Source organism: Aotus nancymaae, unplaced genomic scaffold (genome assembly GCF_030222135.1).
Source record: "Aotus nancymaae isolate 86718 unplaced genomic scaffold, 86718_ANA_hifiasm-v0.15.2.pri h1tg000041l, whole genome shotgun sequence".
In the NCBI taxonomy this organism is placed as follows: domain Eukaryota; kingdom Metazoa; phylum Chordata; class Mammalia; order Primates; family Aotidae; genus Aotus; species Aotus nancymaae.
Window position 1 is genome coordinate 6,762,527 of NW_026988455.1, and position 14,851 is coordinate 6,777,377.

At 49.4% G+C, this 14,851-nt stretch overlaps 1 protein-coding gene across 15 annotated transcripts in view; it reads left to right on the forward strand.

Moving 5' to 3' along the window:
• Positions 1-3,966: 3,966 nt before the first annotated feature.
• TPM1 (tropomyosin 1) overlaps positions 3,967-14,851 on the forward strand; it is a 28,677-nt gene continuing 17,792 nt past the window's right edge. For 4 of the 15 annotated variants that reach the window (XM_064361374.1, XM_012443063.3, XM_012443061.3 and 1 more), the window contains exons 1-2: positions 3,967-4,164; positions 4,923-5,048. In XM_064361374.1, coding sequence (XP_064217444.1) covers positions 4,051-4,164; positions 4,923-5,048 — 240 coding nt within the window. In that variant the 5' untranslated portion in view covers positions 3,967-4,050. Of the gene's footprint in view, positions 4,165-4,922; positions 5,049-5,248; positions 5,375-10,074; positions 10,293-14,851 lie in introns of those variants that run through there. The other 11 variants (XM_012443071.3, XM_012443062.3, XM_012443060.3 and 8 more) reach the window with 5 other exon arrangements.

Consider the following 14,851-nt stretch of genomic DNA (forward strand, 5'->3'; position numbering starts at 1 on the left):
AAATACCAAGCATTGGAGAAATCTGGAAATACCAAGCATGTTCGTGGTGTTCACATAGAGCCTCTGGGCCAAGAATGTCATGCAGGTTGTCATGCCACCATGATTTGGTAAGGTTTTTACTTTAAAGGAATATAGACTCACTCATGTAACCTCAAGAAATACAGGGTGTTACTATAAGGACCCCTGGAACTGAAATTTTGTCATACTCTCCCAGTCTTTCTCTAAATGATGCTTCTGTTTATCTTGATATGCCTGCTTCATTCTTTCTCTATAATCACTTCTCTGCTTCTTCATAACTTAAATGATGCATACCTTTTGTACTGTATCAGTCAGAAGAAGCTAGTTATGCTTCTGTAACAAACAACCCCCAAGCTCAGTGGCCTAAAATAACAAACATTTACATCTTGTTCTCACTACATGTCCACCAAGGGTGAGTTGGGGAAAGAAGGAGACACTTGAAAACCCACAACAACAAAGCAGTCACAATCTTGAAAAATGAACACGGTTAGACATGGGCTAACTCTTTAAGTATCCACCATATTTCCGCTCACATTTCCTTGGCCCAAGCAAGTCAAATGGCCACAGCCAACTTAATTGGGTGGGAAGTGCAATGCTACCAAGACCTTGACTGGGGAGAAAGCCTAAAAATTTGTGAATAAACTTAATCACCTTTACACATGGCATTTCCAGCCCAACACTGCAATCCCTTTTTGTTTCAGCAGCCACAGCTAGTGATTCCTATTTTTTATGTTCCTTAGTTCAAACTGCAATGAAAGAAGCTGAGTGGCCCAGTCCATCATTGCCTGACAGGCCACAACACCAGGTCCCTAGTCAGTCTTTAGATCTGTCCTTGGGTCATGGCCAGTCTGCTGGAGAACAGGAATACATACTACATACAGCTCGTGACTGTCAAGCCTACCCCCGGAGAGGATCAGAGGACCTGTTCACTACAGAAGAATGTGTTGTTGAAGTCATGACGTTTTGGTAGTCCTAGCCTTGTTCTAGCCCTTGATGACGAAAAGGTCACAGGCAGTACAGTCCATAAAGCTGACTTGGGCCTGACATGTGGCAGAATCTCAACAGGGGTGAAAAGAAATGACTGAATTCAGGACCTGCTTTGTTAACCCAGCAGTCTAGGGATCAGTGATGTGTACCACAGGATTTTTAAAGTTAGTGTTGTATAGCTCCATTTCCATACTTGGACACCACAGGCTTTGACCTCTGAATATAGCCCTAGGTGAGGGCGTCCAGGAGAAGACGACGTGAAAAGAAGAGACATCGATGGCTTTAAACTACACAGTAAGGTCTGAATGTCTGAATCTGGAATTCAAAGCCCTTTATCGTATGGCCCCAACCCTCCTTTCCAGTATCAGGTTCCCACTCACCTCCAAATCCTACTGTCCAACCACCTCCAAACATTCTGTTTTCTTTCCTTGGCTCATACAATGGCCCTCCTCTCTAGCTAACCGCTACCCTTCCTTTAAAATCAGCTTAAGGCCAGGTGCAGTGGCTCACGCCTGTAATCCCAGCACTTTGGGAGGCCAAGGCGGGTGGATCATGAGGTCAGGAGATTGAGACCATCCTGGCCAACATGACGAAACCCCATCTCAACTAAAATACAAAAAATTAGGTGGATATGGTGGTGCACCTGTAGTCCCAGCTACTCGGGAGGCTGAGGCAGGGGAATCACTTGAACCCGGGAGGCAGAGATTGCACCACTGCACTCCAGCCTGGTGACAGAGCAAGACTCTGTCTCAAGAAAAATATTAAATAAATAAAAAATAAAATCCGTTTAAAAGTCACCACCTTTTCAGAGAAGGTTTTCCCACCCGCTCTGACCCGGTCATTTCTGTTTCTTCCTCCTGTGAATTCTTATTCCCTGCTCATGCAAACACCTGGAGGACAAAGACCTGTGCTACTCATTCTTTGGATTCCAGAGCCCAGTACCTGCCTAGTGTACAGCAGGTGCTCAATAACACCATGTTTGATAAATTGCCTGTAGCATGAATTCACTTAAGGAAGATTTAATGAGTTCTTTGGCTACATATGGCACGGTGAGAAAAGAACAGTCAGTAACATGTAGTCCCTCAAGGAGTTTCTCCAGTTCAGTTGCCTCTTTTTACAAGTGAGAAAACAGGCTTAGAAAGGTTGTAACATGGCTAAGGTCACACTGCAAGGAAGTGGCCAGGCCAGGTTTGGATCCCGGGAACTAACTCCAACCTCCCTATTCTTGACTCCTCTGCTGAGCTCCAACCTGGGGAGTCAGCTCCCTAGAGTCCATGCATCTGGATATCATCTACAGGCCTGGAACTTTGTCACTGTTCTGGTGGCTAAGTTGACCCACTGTGATTAAAGGGCTCTGGTTAATTTCCGAGCCATGCAGCCCCTATGCACACAGATCTAATGTTCTGACCATTAGGTCGGTGTATTTTTTCCCTCCTAGGCAGTTGCATTAGTGGAAAAAACCTGATAAAATCCTAGAGAGGAACTTGATCATTCTCTGAAGGACTTAACAAGTTGTTTGGCCTGCCTAATCTGCTCAGATACCGTCTGGGGAATATTCGGTATCCATGCAGTACGGACTGTGAATTATTCTGCGGGGACTATTAACAAGACCCTCACAACCACAGCCCTGCCTCAACTGATATTTCAGGGGCTGGGAGCAACCCCCTCACCTCCCCTTCCACTGAAGCTCTGAAAAAAAGTAGCCTTTCCCCCTTGGGGGATGGAAGGAGTAGAGTTAAAAATCCAAAGTGTTGGGGGAAAATCCTCCCGCTTCCAAGCACCGCTCAAGGCAGAGCCTACCAGGCCTACTCCCTCCTCACAGTTGCAGCTGTGGTTGCAATGACTTAGTCAGGTTAACACCGATCCCTTGTTTTCTGAAACCTGGCACCTGGGCATCTAACATGGAAAGGCTGACTCCCTAAAATCAATGCAAGAAAAATGGTAAGTTAGATCTGGAGAGATCTCGGGGATCATCTACCCCCTGGATTTAAAGTTGAGGAAGCCGCGGGCAGCAAACAAGGTCTCATGGTCGCTGGTGGCAGAGCAGAGACCACAGGCCAAATTGCGTGAGTCTAAACTCAATGTTCTTTCCTCTTAAACTGCCACTCGCGCGCGCGCACACACACCCCCACACGCACGCGCGCGCGCGCCTTTTCGGAGGCACCGCACAGCAAGCGCAGAACTACGCCATTGAGTCCTGTGTCCCTAAAGTATTTGACTGTCCCTCCGCTGGGGGAAAGGGCACACAGAAAACAAGACTCTGTGTACCGTCACTGTGCCGCCCCCTGCCTTTCTGACCCGCGCCCGCAGAGAAAGTCTCAGAAGCTGCCCCAGGCTTTCCCCCCACGCTCTCCCTTTCTCTGCTCCAGTTGAGTTTCCAGAGCGTGAGCGCCCAGGATGACACCTGGCGGGCTGAGAGCTGCCGGGGAGGCGCTGGCGGGTGCCCAGAGCACATGGTCCCGGACGCGGGGTGCGGCGGCGGCTGGGAAGCCCCCGGGTCTTCGGCTAAGCAGGGGGGCGACGCGCATCCACCACCTGCCCCGCGCTTCCCCGGACCCCGGCGGCTCAGGGCGGGCTCTGCTGGGGACCCTAATGGCGGGGTGCGGGCCCTGGGAGAAGGGGGCGCGGAGGGCGGAGGGTTGCACCGACTCGGCCCCGGCTCGGCCCTAAAGCCCTCTCCCAGGCGCGCAGGTTTAGAAACAGGGCGTCCTCGCCCCGCCACCGCCTCGGCGGCTCGGGTCCCCATATATAGTCATATCCACCGTCAACTGGGAGGCCGGCGGGAGGCAGCGAATGGGCGAGCAGCCCCCGCGGGAGGAACGGGGAGGGGGCATGGGGCGGAGGGAGGAGAGGAGGAAGGGGGGCAGGAGAAAAAAGCTTTTCCAAAAAAGTATTGGCTGTCTTGAGGAATGCGGTCGCCCCCTTGGGAAAGTACATATCTGGGAGCAGCAGGCGGCTCCGCGCTTGCACTCCCGCTCCTCCGCCCGACCGCGCGCTCGCCCGACCGCTCCTGCCACAGCCCCAGGGCCCCTCGCCGCCGCCACCATGGACGCCATCAAGAAGAAGATGCAGATGCTGAAGCTCGACAAGGAGAACGCCTTGGATCGAGCTGAGCAGGCGGAGGCCGACAAGAAGGCGGCGGAAGACAGGAGCAAGCAGGTCTGCGCCTCCCTCGCCCTGCGCCCGAGCCCCAAGCGCCAGGACCTCAGCCTGGCACCCCCGCCTGGATCCCCCACCCCGAGGACTCGGGGAGCCACTACCCTACCCCCACCACCACCCAGGGCGGCCAGGGCGCGCGTCTGGAAAGAAGGAAGGGAAACGCAAGAGCCAGACTTAGATTAACTTTGTAGTCTGGTCTGAGGACGCTTATTTCTCTTCTCCGGTTCCCATGGCCCGCGAAGTCAAGTCCTAGAGGCACTTTATTCTCAGGACCAGGAATCGGTTTGGGGAAGGGAGGAGGACACCGGGTTCCTGGGAACGTTTGAAGGAAGGGCGAGGGATGGAGAAAGGGACTCAAGTAACTCAAGTGTTAGAAGTTCTTTGACTTTTGACTGGGGAGAAAGGAAAGGGGGAGGAGAGGGGGGTCATGGAGTTGTTTCCTAAGAAATAATATGGGACGGAATGGGGGCTATAGCCCGAAAGCCAGGCCAGCAGTGGCGTTTTTCTGTATCCCCAAGTAGTGGACTTGAGCCCGCTGAGACCTCGGCAGGAGTCCCGTCCCAGGGCAGGTGGGTGTGCGGGGTGAGCCGCGGAGCGGTTTCAGCTAGGGTCAAGAGGAGATTACCTCGGGTCCCTTGCACTCCAACTCGGCGGCGCCCCGAGCACGAGGGCCCCCAGCCAATCCGACGCCCGTGTGTTGTGTGTGTCTAACACCCGGTCCGTGCCGGCCGCCCGCGCCCGCCCGCCGCTGCCCCCAGCTCGAGGAGGACATCGCGGCCAAGGAGAAGCTGCTGCGGGTGTCGGAGGACGAGCGGGACCGGGTGCTGGAGGAGCTGCATAAGGCGGAGGACAGCCTCCTGGCCGCCGAGGAGGCCGCCGCCAAGGTACCCGGGGCGCGCGGCACGGCACGGCGCATGAATGGCTAACTCTTTCTCTTTCTCTCTCTCTCTCTCTCCCTCCCTGTCTTTCCCTCTCTCCCGCTGTCCCTGTCCTTCTGGTTCTGTGCACCCACACCCCTCCCCTTTGGGATCACGCTGCCTGCTGCACCCCCCCTCCCTCCCCATACCCCCTGGCCAACTCCCAGCTGGAAGATGAGCTAGTGTCGCTGCAAAAGAAACTCAAGGGCACCGAAGATGAACTGGACAAATACTCTGAGGCTCTCAAAGATGCCCAGGAGAAGCTGGAGCTGGCAGAGAAAAAGGCCACCGATGTAAGTGCACGCTCACACTGCTTCCCTCACCTTTTGCCTGCGTGGCCACTCTTGGTCACCACAGGGCTGGAGCGCAATGGAGGAAGGTTACCTCCTCCTGCTGGACACCTGCACACAGCCCCGCCATGGCCCAGGGCATTGGATGCCGCCTCTGACTGCTACTGCACACATTCATTTATATTTCATCTACTCCTCTCTTCTTTCCTTTACCTCCCTGGGGATGGAGGTGGGTGGATGAGAGGCTGGGAGAATAGAGCAGCTGAAATTGGACTCTGGAGGTGAACTTCACTTCCCTGGTGGCAGAAAACCCCTCAGGTGTCATCACTAAGGTTTGTGCCGAGAATGCCAGGTTTTCTTCACTTTGTTTCCTTTCACCATCTCCAGTGGGTGGGAAGTTCTGGGTTTTGGTGGTGGGTCTAGTCAGGTACAGAGAACCTGGCCTCTAAATGAAAGAAATGACACAGTGGTACTTTTACTTAGAAGGCTGCACTTCATGGTGGGGCACAGAGACACTTTGAGGCTTCCTTTCTCACTAGCGAAGCCTTAATCGACCCCTTAAGGTCTGCCTGGGAAGGTGATACTTGCTTGGGTCTGCAGTCTGAAGGCACTAGATTCAGAAAGTAAGCTTTGAGTTATATATAGCTCATGCTTTATATGGTATAGTGAGCTAGCTGCCCCCTGCCCCTCCTGCTCGCCCCGCCCCCACCTGTCAGCCTTCTGACAACCACCACATAGTTGCAGGGGTGATGCACACAGCTAAGGCTCTACTAGCTCTTTGTCCACCGCCCTTTGGAAGCTTTTTAATTGAGAGCTTGCCTCGTCTGCCTCTGAAAGTCAAGCCAAAGGACCAACTTCTTTTCACACCGTTGGATTCCATTCTAAAAGCTAATTAAGCCTAGAGGCCCAATTAGAAAAGAATTCCTTGGGAAGTTGGTAACAATTCCAAGAATGCCTGAGCACCAGGGAAAGCTATGCCAGCAGTTGAAACACCAAGGGCAACCGCAGAATTTTTTTGTATGAAAGTAACATGCAAATTACTGAAGGGTCTCAGGTCTTGAAATTAGTAAAGGCTCTTTGTAGCATGAAAGTCTGGAGATGTATGCGCAGGTGTGCTTTGTAAATGAGAAATCCAGACAGGACATTTGGAATCTGCCAAAAAGAAATTTTCAGTGAAAATCAAGGTTCCTGGAAAGGGGGTTTGGGGGAAGCACTGATTTTGCAAAAACATTTAAATTATAAACTTACCTGGCTTTGGAAAAAGAGCCAAAAACCATATATAACTCTGAGCCTGCTTTGTTTAATGCAGATCAGATGCCTGCTCTATATATAGCTAAATGGAAGATGCCTGTCTCCCGCAAATTCTCCAGCAGGACGTTTATTTAGCTTTTTCAAAAGAGCTACTGATAGATCAAGGAAAGATATTCCTTATAAGGAAAAGAATGCAGAGAATTTGAAAATAGCCCAGTAAGACTGAAGGCAAAAGAGGGAGAAAAAGGTTACTACAATTCTTAAGGAAAAGGAGGATAATAATTATTGTAACTATGTAGTGCTAACATGTCTTTATTGAAAAGTCTTGTTGAAGGGAGTACTGGAATAGGGTGGGGCAGAAATGGAAAAAAAGTTATTTAAAGTCAGCTGGTGTGGGGAGCAGCAGGGGAGGGAGGTTCTTGAATCTTGTTTTGGTTCTTTTTCCCACTGGGAAACTGTCCCTAAATCTGGCATATATGTTTTTTTTTTTGGTAGTGTATTGATCATATTCCCTTTTAGGACACTTTAGGTTGTTTGGAGTTTGGAGCCCATAGGGATATTGAAAAAGTTTGTGAAGAAATGCTATACGGTCATTTGCTGATGAATGAAGGGGGATAAGGTCTGAGAAATGGGTCATTAGGTGATTTCTTCATTGTGCAAACACCATAGAGCGTATAGTACTTACACAAACCTAGAGGTATAGTCTACTATATACCAAGGCTACACACAAACCTAGAGGTATAGTCTACTATATACCAAGGCTACAAACCTGTCCAGCATGTTACTGTACTGAATACTGTCAACAATGGTAACACAAATCACCAGGCGATAGGAATTTTTCAGCTCTATTATAATATTATGAGGCTACTGTCATATATGCAGCCCCTCATTGACCAAAATGTCATTATGCGGTGCATGACCATGTTCAGAGTGGTAGTTTTTTATTTACTAAAAAATAGTCAAAACTTGAGGAGGAAGAGACAGATGTCACTAGAAAAAGGGAGAAGTTGGGTGAAGAAGTCAGCTTCCTGAGGTGAAATCATATTACCTTTAGGATTAGGACATTGCACTACTCGCCAGTGTAAAATACTTCTCCATTTTTCTATTATTATTACTAAAAACATTTTTCTTGTTCTTTCTTTTTTTTTTTGGAGACAGAGTCTTGCTCTGTCTCCCAGGCTGGAGTGCAGTGGCGCAATCTCAGCTCACTGCAACCTTCACCTCCTGGGTTCATGGGATTCTCCTGCCTCAGCCTCCCAGGTAGCTGAGACTACAGGTGTGCACCACCACATCCAGCTAATTTTTGTATTTTTAGTAGAGACAGGGGTTTCACTGTGTTAGCCAGGATGGTCTCCATCTTCTGACCTTGTGATCCGCCCACCTTGGACACCCAAAGTGCTGGGATTACAGGCGTGAGCCACTGCGCCCAGCCACTAAAAACATTTTTCTACTATATTACTGGTGTATTTTACAAATCCTATTCCGGAAGTGGGCTCTTTCCAGCTTAGAAGATTGTCATTCAGGAGTAGTAGTATCCCTGATGGTCTTGTTTTGAATTTTGTGTTGTCTTTCCGCCTAAGCCAAAAGTGAGGCTGAAGGGGATCGAAGACATTTTTTTCCGGCCCCCAATCTCTTCCCCAGTAACTGTGATATATCTGATATTAGCATGTGAGTCTTTACCCCCTTGTAGGTCTTTACTTACTAAATTAGGGATTCTCAACCTTCTCTAAACATAATCACTTAGGGAGCTTTTAAAACCCAAAGTTAGGATGCACCCAAGACCAATTAAATCAGAATCCCTAGGGGTGGAACCCAGGCAGCAGCATTTAAAAAATACCAGGTGATTCCAACCTGCAGCCAAGGATGAGAAAACTCTCCCAAACTCTTGTATAATGACATCAGCATGAAAATGAACTCACCTGAAACTGACTTTCCCAGGACATTAAGTCACTAGTTGGCCGATTTAGAGCACTTGCCAGTATCCAGCAGTTTCCTGGCTGCTCCTGGAGGTTCCCAGATGCCCCGTTCCCCCATTCTCAATGTTGGAGGCCCATAGTCTCTGCACTTAGGGGACCAGCTGTAACCTCCCACCTGACCTGTTGAACCTGTATGGAAACAAAGCGAGAAACTCCCTCCTACAGGATGCAAGGACCCAAGCAGGGATTTGTGAGAGTCTCAGCAGAGGCTGTGAGAAACTCCACAGAAAATGAGTCAGGAAAGCCAAAGGTCCTTGTTAGGGCTTGGAGGATGAGAGGGTTGTCAAGCATGTTTTCTTTGTTATTTCCACACTTAGGGAGCTGGCTTTAAGAGCTTTCTGTGACAAAGCTGAGGAGAAAAAGCCCTGAGACTCAGAAGGCATTTAAGAAGGGGGAAATCGGCAGAGACTGTGTCCGCAGTGGTTTTCTCCACCTGTAGCCAGAGGCTCTCTCATAGTGTTCTGTGGCTTTCCCTGGGGTGCCTTTTAAAGGCGTCCCAGTCCATCCCAGAATTGATCGGATTCCAGAAGATCTCAGAGCCTGGTCTGACACCAAAGAAGGTTGTAAAAAGCAGAGACCCTTAGGATGACTGTTTTTTTTTTTTTTTTTTTTTTTTTTTAATGGAAAGGGAGCCCCAGCGAGGTTGGCCTGAGATCATACAGCCGCAGCCTGACTCTTAAAACAGTGCTTGTGTATTTCTTAATCGTAGCTATCATTTGAGTTTTTAACTATGTATAAGGTATTGTGCTAAGCGCTTTGTAGTTCTTCATAATTCTCACAGCAGCCCCATGGGGAAAGTGCTATTATTATTTCCACTTTTACAGATGACGCCCAGAGAAGACAAGTTATTTGTCCGAAGCCACGCAGCAGGAGCGTAGGAGCCAGAGTCAACGTAGGAAAACTGCATTTAGAACAGGAGGGCTAACCACTAAGCTCTACACGTTGGTGGTTTTCACTTCGTAAAGTTTTTGGGGATGGGGGTAGTGCGGTGCTTAAAATATTGCGGTTAGGATCAGTCCCGTTAGGGTACATTCCGTCTTCAGACCCGCCGCTCAGCTTCTCTCGCTCCTGGGCATGGGAAGGAATCTGGACTCCCGAGCGGAGCGCTCCCGCGGCCAGCAGGAGTCGCTCTTGCCCTTAGCAGCCAGCCCCGTTACCCCGGGTCATCACGGCGCCGGGGAGGGGCCCTAGGAGTGGAAGCCAAAGCCCTGGCGCTGAGGCCTCCCGGAGCGCCCAGCCCACCAGGTACCCCCGCAGCGCGCCTCTGGCGTCTTTCTCGCCGCCGCCGCGAGCATGCGCAATGCCTCCGGCTGGTTCGGGAATCCGCGGCGCGCGCCCCGCCCCGCCCGGCCGTGCGCGTCCGCGTGCGGTTCGCCTGCGCCGCCCGGGAGGCCTTTACTTCCGGACTGCTCCTGGCCGCAGGGGGCGCCGTCGTTGCAAGGAGCGGCCTGGGCGGGGCGGACCGGCGCTGGGCAACCGGGGCAGCCGAGGCAGCCGGGTCCGCAGCGCGGCAACCGGCCTCTCCCACTGCAGCCCTCCCGCCCGCCTACCCGTCCGGCGCGATGGCGGGGAGCAGCTCGCTGGAGGCGGTGCGGAGGAAGATCCGGAGCCTGCAAGAGCAGGCAGACGCCGCGGAGGAGCGCGCGGGCAGCCTGCAGCGCGAGCTGGACCACGAGAGGAAGCTGAGGGAGACCGTAAGGGACCCACCCATCACCTTGCAGCCCTCATGGGCGGGCGCATCCTCCCCGGGCGGCCCCGCGGCGCCCGGCAAGGCCCTCCTGGAGGCCCCAGTCCCCGGTCCCCCGACCCCACGCATCCAGGGCGCACCTGGCGCACCTGGGCCAGCTGGCGGCGGGCTCTGGGGAGGGGCCCGGCCTGTTCTCCTTAGCCTTTCCTTTCCATTTCGCTGGTCTACAGTAAACGCTCCCAGGAGAAACAGGCGTGGTGTTGAGAAGGTTCTGGAAGCAGCATTTTCCCAGGAAGGGTCTGTTTCTGGGGTGGTGGCGTTCGGTCGTGTTTCTGCGTCCCCGGAAGGTGCACTTTGCGCTGCTGGCTTGCTTTGAGAGTGGGAGGGAGTAGGTCCTTCCTCTTGGAGATCCGTACCTTTGAGAAGGGGCGCCGACAGGTCAAGTGGGAGAGGCACTGCGGACTTGGGGCCCCGGGATGCTAAACTTCGCCGTCCCCGAAGACTCTGGTTTCCCGGAGGCCTGTGTCGCCCAGGCTGTTGAGAGACATTGACAGCTTGACCGTGCCGGGTTCTGTTAGAAGAGCTGACATATAGTATGCAAAACCCTTCACCCTTCCCTTTCTTCAGCAGTCCTCCTCCCCAGTTCTCTCACACAGATAGATAATCCTTTGTTACCATGTCTTGGAAAAAGTTGGCGAAATGTCAACAGTTATTGGGTGTATACTCTTGCGGGCTTCCCCTCCCTCTAGTTGAATGTAATACCTGGCTTCCTTCCTTTCTTCTAAGGCAAATGTATCCAGCAAACAGGAACAGGATTTCAGAGGTAGTCTAGTATTTGATATGTGTCGATTTTGTGTGTGTGTGTTTTTAATCAAGATACTGAAACACCTTGGGAATTCTATGACAAGCGATAATATGTTGTCCTGCTGTGTTGAACTGAATATACGGGGCTCTTCTGAGTTGAGTAAATCGTTCTGGTTATTGTAATGGCTGTATGGCTGGCCACAGAAACGTCAAGATCTGAAATGGTCCTCTTTAGAGGAAAGCTCAACTAGAGAAAATTTCAGATAAAATGCAGATAGGAATAAGGAAATCAACAGGCAAAAGATAACTATCAGTATTTGCTTTATATATAGGAAGAGTCAACAAAAGCCCCGTGGATATCCCTGAACTTGGCTGGGTGTTAAACTATTTCCGACTCCCTCTCTAACTGGCTAGCAGCTATCCTTGAACCATTAGAACTATAGAATATGATGGATAAGAACAAGAACTTTGGACTCAGACTGTCAGAACTTGAATCCTGGCTCCACTACTTACTAGCTATGGGCAAGTTACTTAACCTCTGTGTTTCAGTTCCCTCAGTGTAAAGTGTGGATAGTAACAGCATCTACCTGTTGGTTAAAGGAGTTACATGTAAAGACAGTACAGGGGTGCTTGGCACAGCAGGATAAGTGCTGTGTGTCCGCTTTTATTTTATTATTATTATTATTGAGATGGAGTCTCACACTGTCACCCAGGCTGGAATGCAATGGCACGATTTCAGCTCACTACAGCCTCTGCCTCTCAGGTTCAAGCGATTCTCCTGCCTCAGCCTCCCGTGTAGCTGGGATTACAGGCACGCACCAGCATGCCCAGCTAATTTTGTTTTTTAAGTAGATACCGGGTTTCACCATGTTGGCCAGGCTGGTCTTGAACTCCTGACCTCAGGTTATCTGCCCTCCTCGGCCTCCCAAAGTGCTGGGATTACAGGTGTGAGCCACGGCGCCCAGCCCATGTCCACTGTTATTAAAATTGCACAGCCCTGGCAGCACAGTGCTCCTTCACCAGTACCCCACCCAGCAAGGGGACTTAAAGATGCCTTGCTCATTTCATGACATCATAAAACAGTTCATTTACTGCTTTTAATCAACATTTGTTGAGGTGGGGGTTTGAATGATGAGGAAGTGGGCAGACTGGAAGAAATGTTTGGTGGGTTGAAGTGGTATTAGTAGTAGAAGTCTGAAGCCTCCTCACCCTGCTAAGAAAGAATGTGTGACCCTATGTGGGAGAGCCTTGTATTAACTCCTGGCCTGGTGATTGATGTTAGACACAAAAGATAAATTTTATGAAGGGCATATTATTACTTTTATTATTACCTTCTCTTTTGGGCATCGTTTTTATAACAGAACTCTTCCTGTGCCAGTTGGCTAAAGATAATGCTTTCATTCTTTTCACGACTTTGTATCAGAAGTGGCTTAAGTAGTTTCCGTTTTTTCAAGTAATTTTTGAAAACGGTTTACCTGGGTGATTGAACACAGAACCTTTTAAGACAGCAACTTGAGGACTGGGTCAGACCATTGAAGAGAGACCTTCAGGCTGCAAGTTGTTCCCAACTTCTAAAACTGGAACTTAAATGTAGCTAACTCAGGTAGTGAGATATAGCCTGGGCTGTGAGTTAAGCTAGCAGCAACAGTTTCTTTTGGCAGCAAAGATAAAGGTTTAGTGACAAAACCATGAGCCACTCTAAAAAATACTTGACCACAGAGTTGGCCTAAACTCAAATACTCAGAGGTTCAGACTGTAGTTAATAGCCCCTATTAAACCAGCCCTTACCTTGGAAAAAGCATCCCTTATTTCCTCCTAGTTTGTGTTTCCAAGGTGTGTGGATCCTTCAAAACGTTGGAATGAGGCTACTTTGCTTGACGTGACTGACTCTAGGTCTTGTGACCCACTAGGGTTTTGTTTGCTTTTTGTCATTATGTTTTTTTTAAAAAAAAAAGGCAAGAAGAAGCTGATTTCTTTCTTCCTTTCTGAGTGGTATCCAGCAAACAAGGAGACAGGGAGTTGTAGCCAGAAGGTTCTTAATTGGTAACATGATTAAATCATGGGAAATAACCAATTTACGAAAATTCCCAGCACTTTCCCTCTTCAGACTTGGTAAATATTTCCGGGATAGGAAAATCGAGGGTGCATTTTGTGCTTGCACTGGCACTCCCAGAGAGGCTGTAAGTGGAATGTATACTCTCAATTTCCGCTTTCACATGTAGGCAAGGCAGAGGCACCACAATGCCTTGTTCATGTCTCTTCTCCCTCATTATACAAATATGCCTCATAAATTATGGGCTTTGGCACACCCAGAGGAGGTTGTGTTTATCTGTTATCCATGGGAGTGCCCCTTAATGTCATCAGTGGTTTTTTTTCCCCCTTTCTTTACCATATAAGGGCAGAAGTTTAGCTTGGCTGTGGTCACTTGGTCTTACACAGCAAGTTGGGTGAAACCTTTGTATAACTACAGTTTGCATGAAATAAAAAGATCTGACTTGTTCATCCCAAGTTCCACCCTGGTTCAGGCAGGACTTTGGAAATATATTCCAGAGGATTGATTTCTAGAATATAATATTCTCCCACCAGTATTTTTTCTTAATAGCCTTAACTGGAATACTTTTTTTAAAAGTAAAAGTCACTGCCATTTTTAATTTTCTGTTGTTGTATTGGCTAAAACATCTGGATTTCATAAAAATCTAGGCTTCATAAAAGTTGTGTGTGTTTTTTTTTTCAAATGTGATTTTGAGTAATATTTTACTATGTTGGGGTGGGGAGGCCCTTGATTTCCATATAGTACCGTGTCGGGGGTGGGGGAATGGGGTACATGCCCTTAGCTGTTACCTTGGAGGAGGAGCCTCTGCATTATAAGGCACCTCAAGTACAGAGCACCAGGAAGTATTTAAAAACAGATCTGCAGGAAGTAGCCTTTACTAATACATCAGTCTCTTTTTTGAGTAGTTCATTACATGTTAGAACACAATAGCACTTTTGAAATAAAAGAAACTAGCATTGGAAGTGAAGCTGACTTCACTGCCAGTCGGCACGTGTGCTGCTGTTAGAAGAAAGCTAACTTGGCCGGGCACGGTGGCTCACACCTGTAAATCCCAACACTTTGGGATGCAGAGGCGCGTGGATCACCTGAGGTCAGCGGTTAGAGACCAGCCTGGCCAACGTGGCAAAACCCCATCTCTACTAAAAATACAAAAATTAGCCGGGTGGGGCACCTGCCTGTAAGCCCAGCTACTCGGGAGACTGAGGCAGAATTGCTTGAACCCCAGGAGGCAGAGGTTGCAGTTAACTGAGGTCATGCCACTGCACTCCAGCCTGTGTGACAGAGCAAGTGAGACTCCACCTCAAAAACAAAAAAAAGAAGAAGAAAGCTAACTCAGTACACTAAGAGTGATTTACATGCCTGGAAATAATTTGTGTCTGGGGTCTTGACCCTCCCCCAAATGCCTTGTTATTTATATCTGCTTTTAACTAACAGATGGTCATGTGTCTGTGGGCTCAAAGGCAGAGGCAACAGCAGGTTCTTAAGACCCTCCCAGGTGCTTTGATGAAAAGAACCTTAGAAAATAACTAAATAAGGCTGGGCATGGTGGCTCATGCCTGTAATCCCAGCACTTTGGGAGGCCAAGGTGGGCGGATCACTAGAGGTCAGGAGTTCGAGACCAGCCTGGCCAACATGGTGAAACCCCATGTTAAAAAAAAAAAAAGAAGAAGAAAGAAAATATCTAAATAACCTCAAAACTTAGAAAAAAC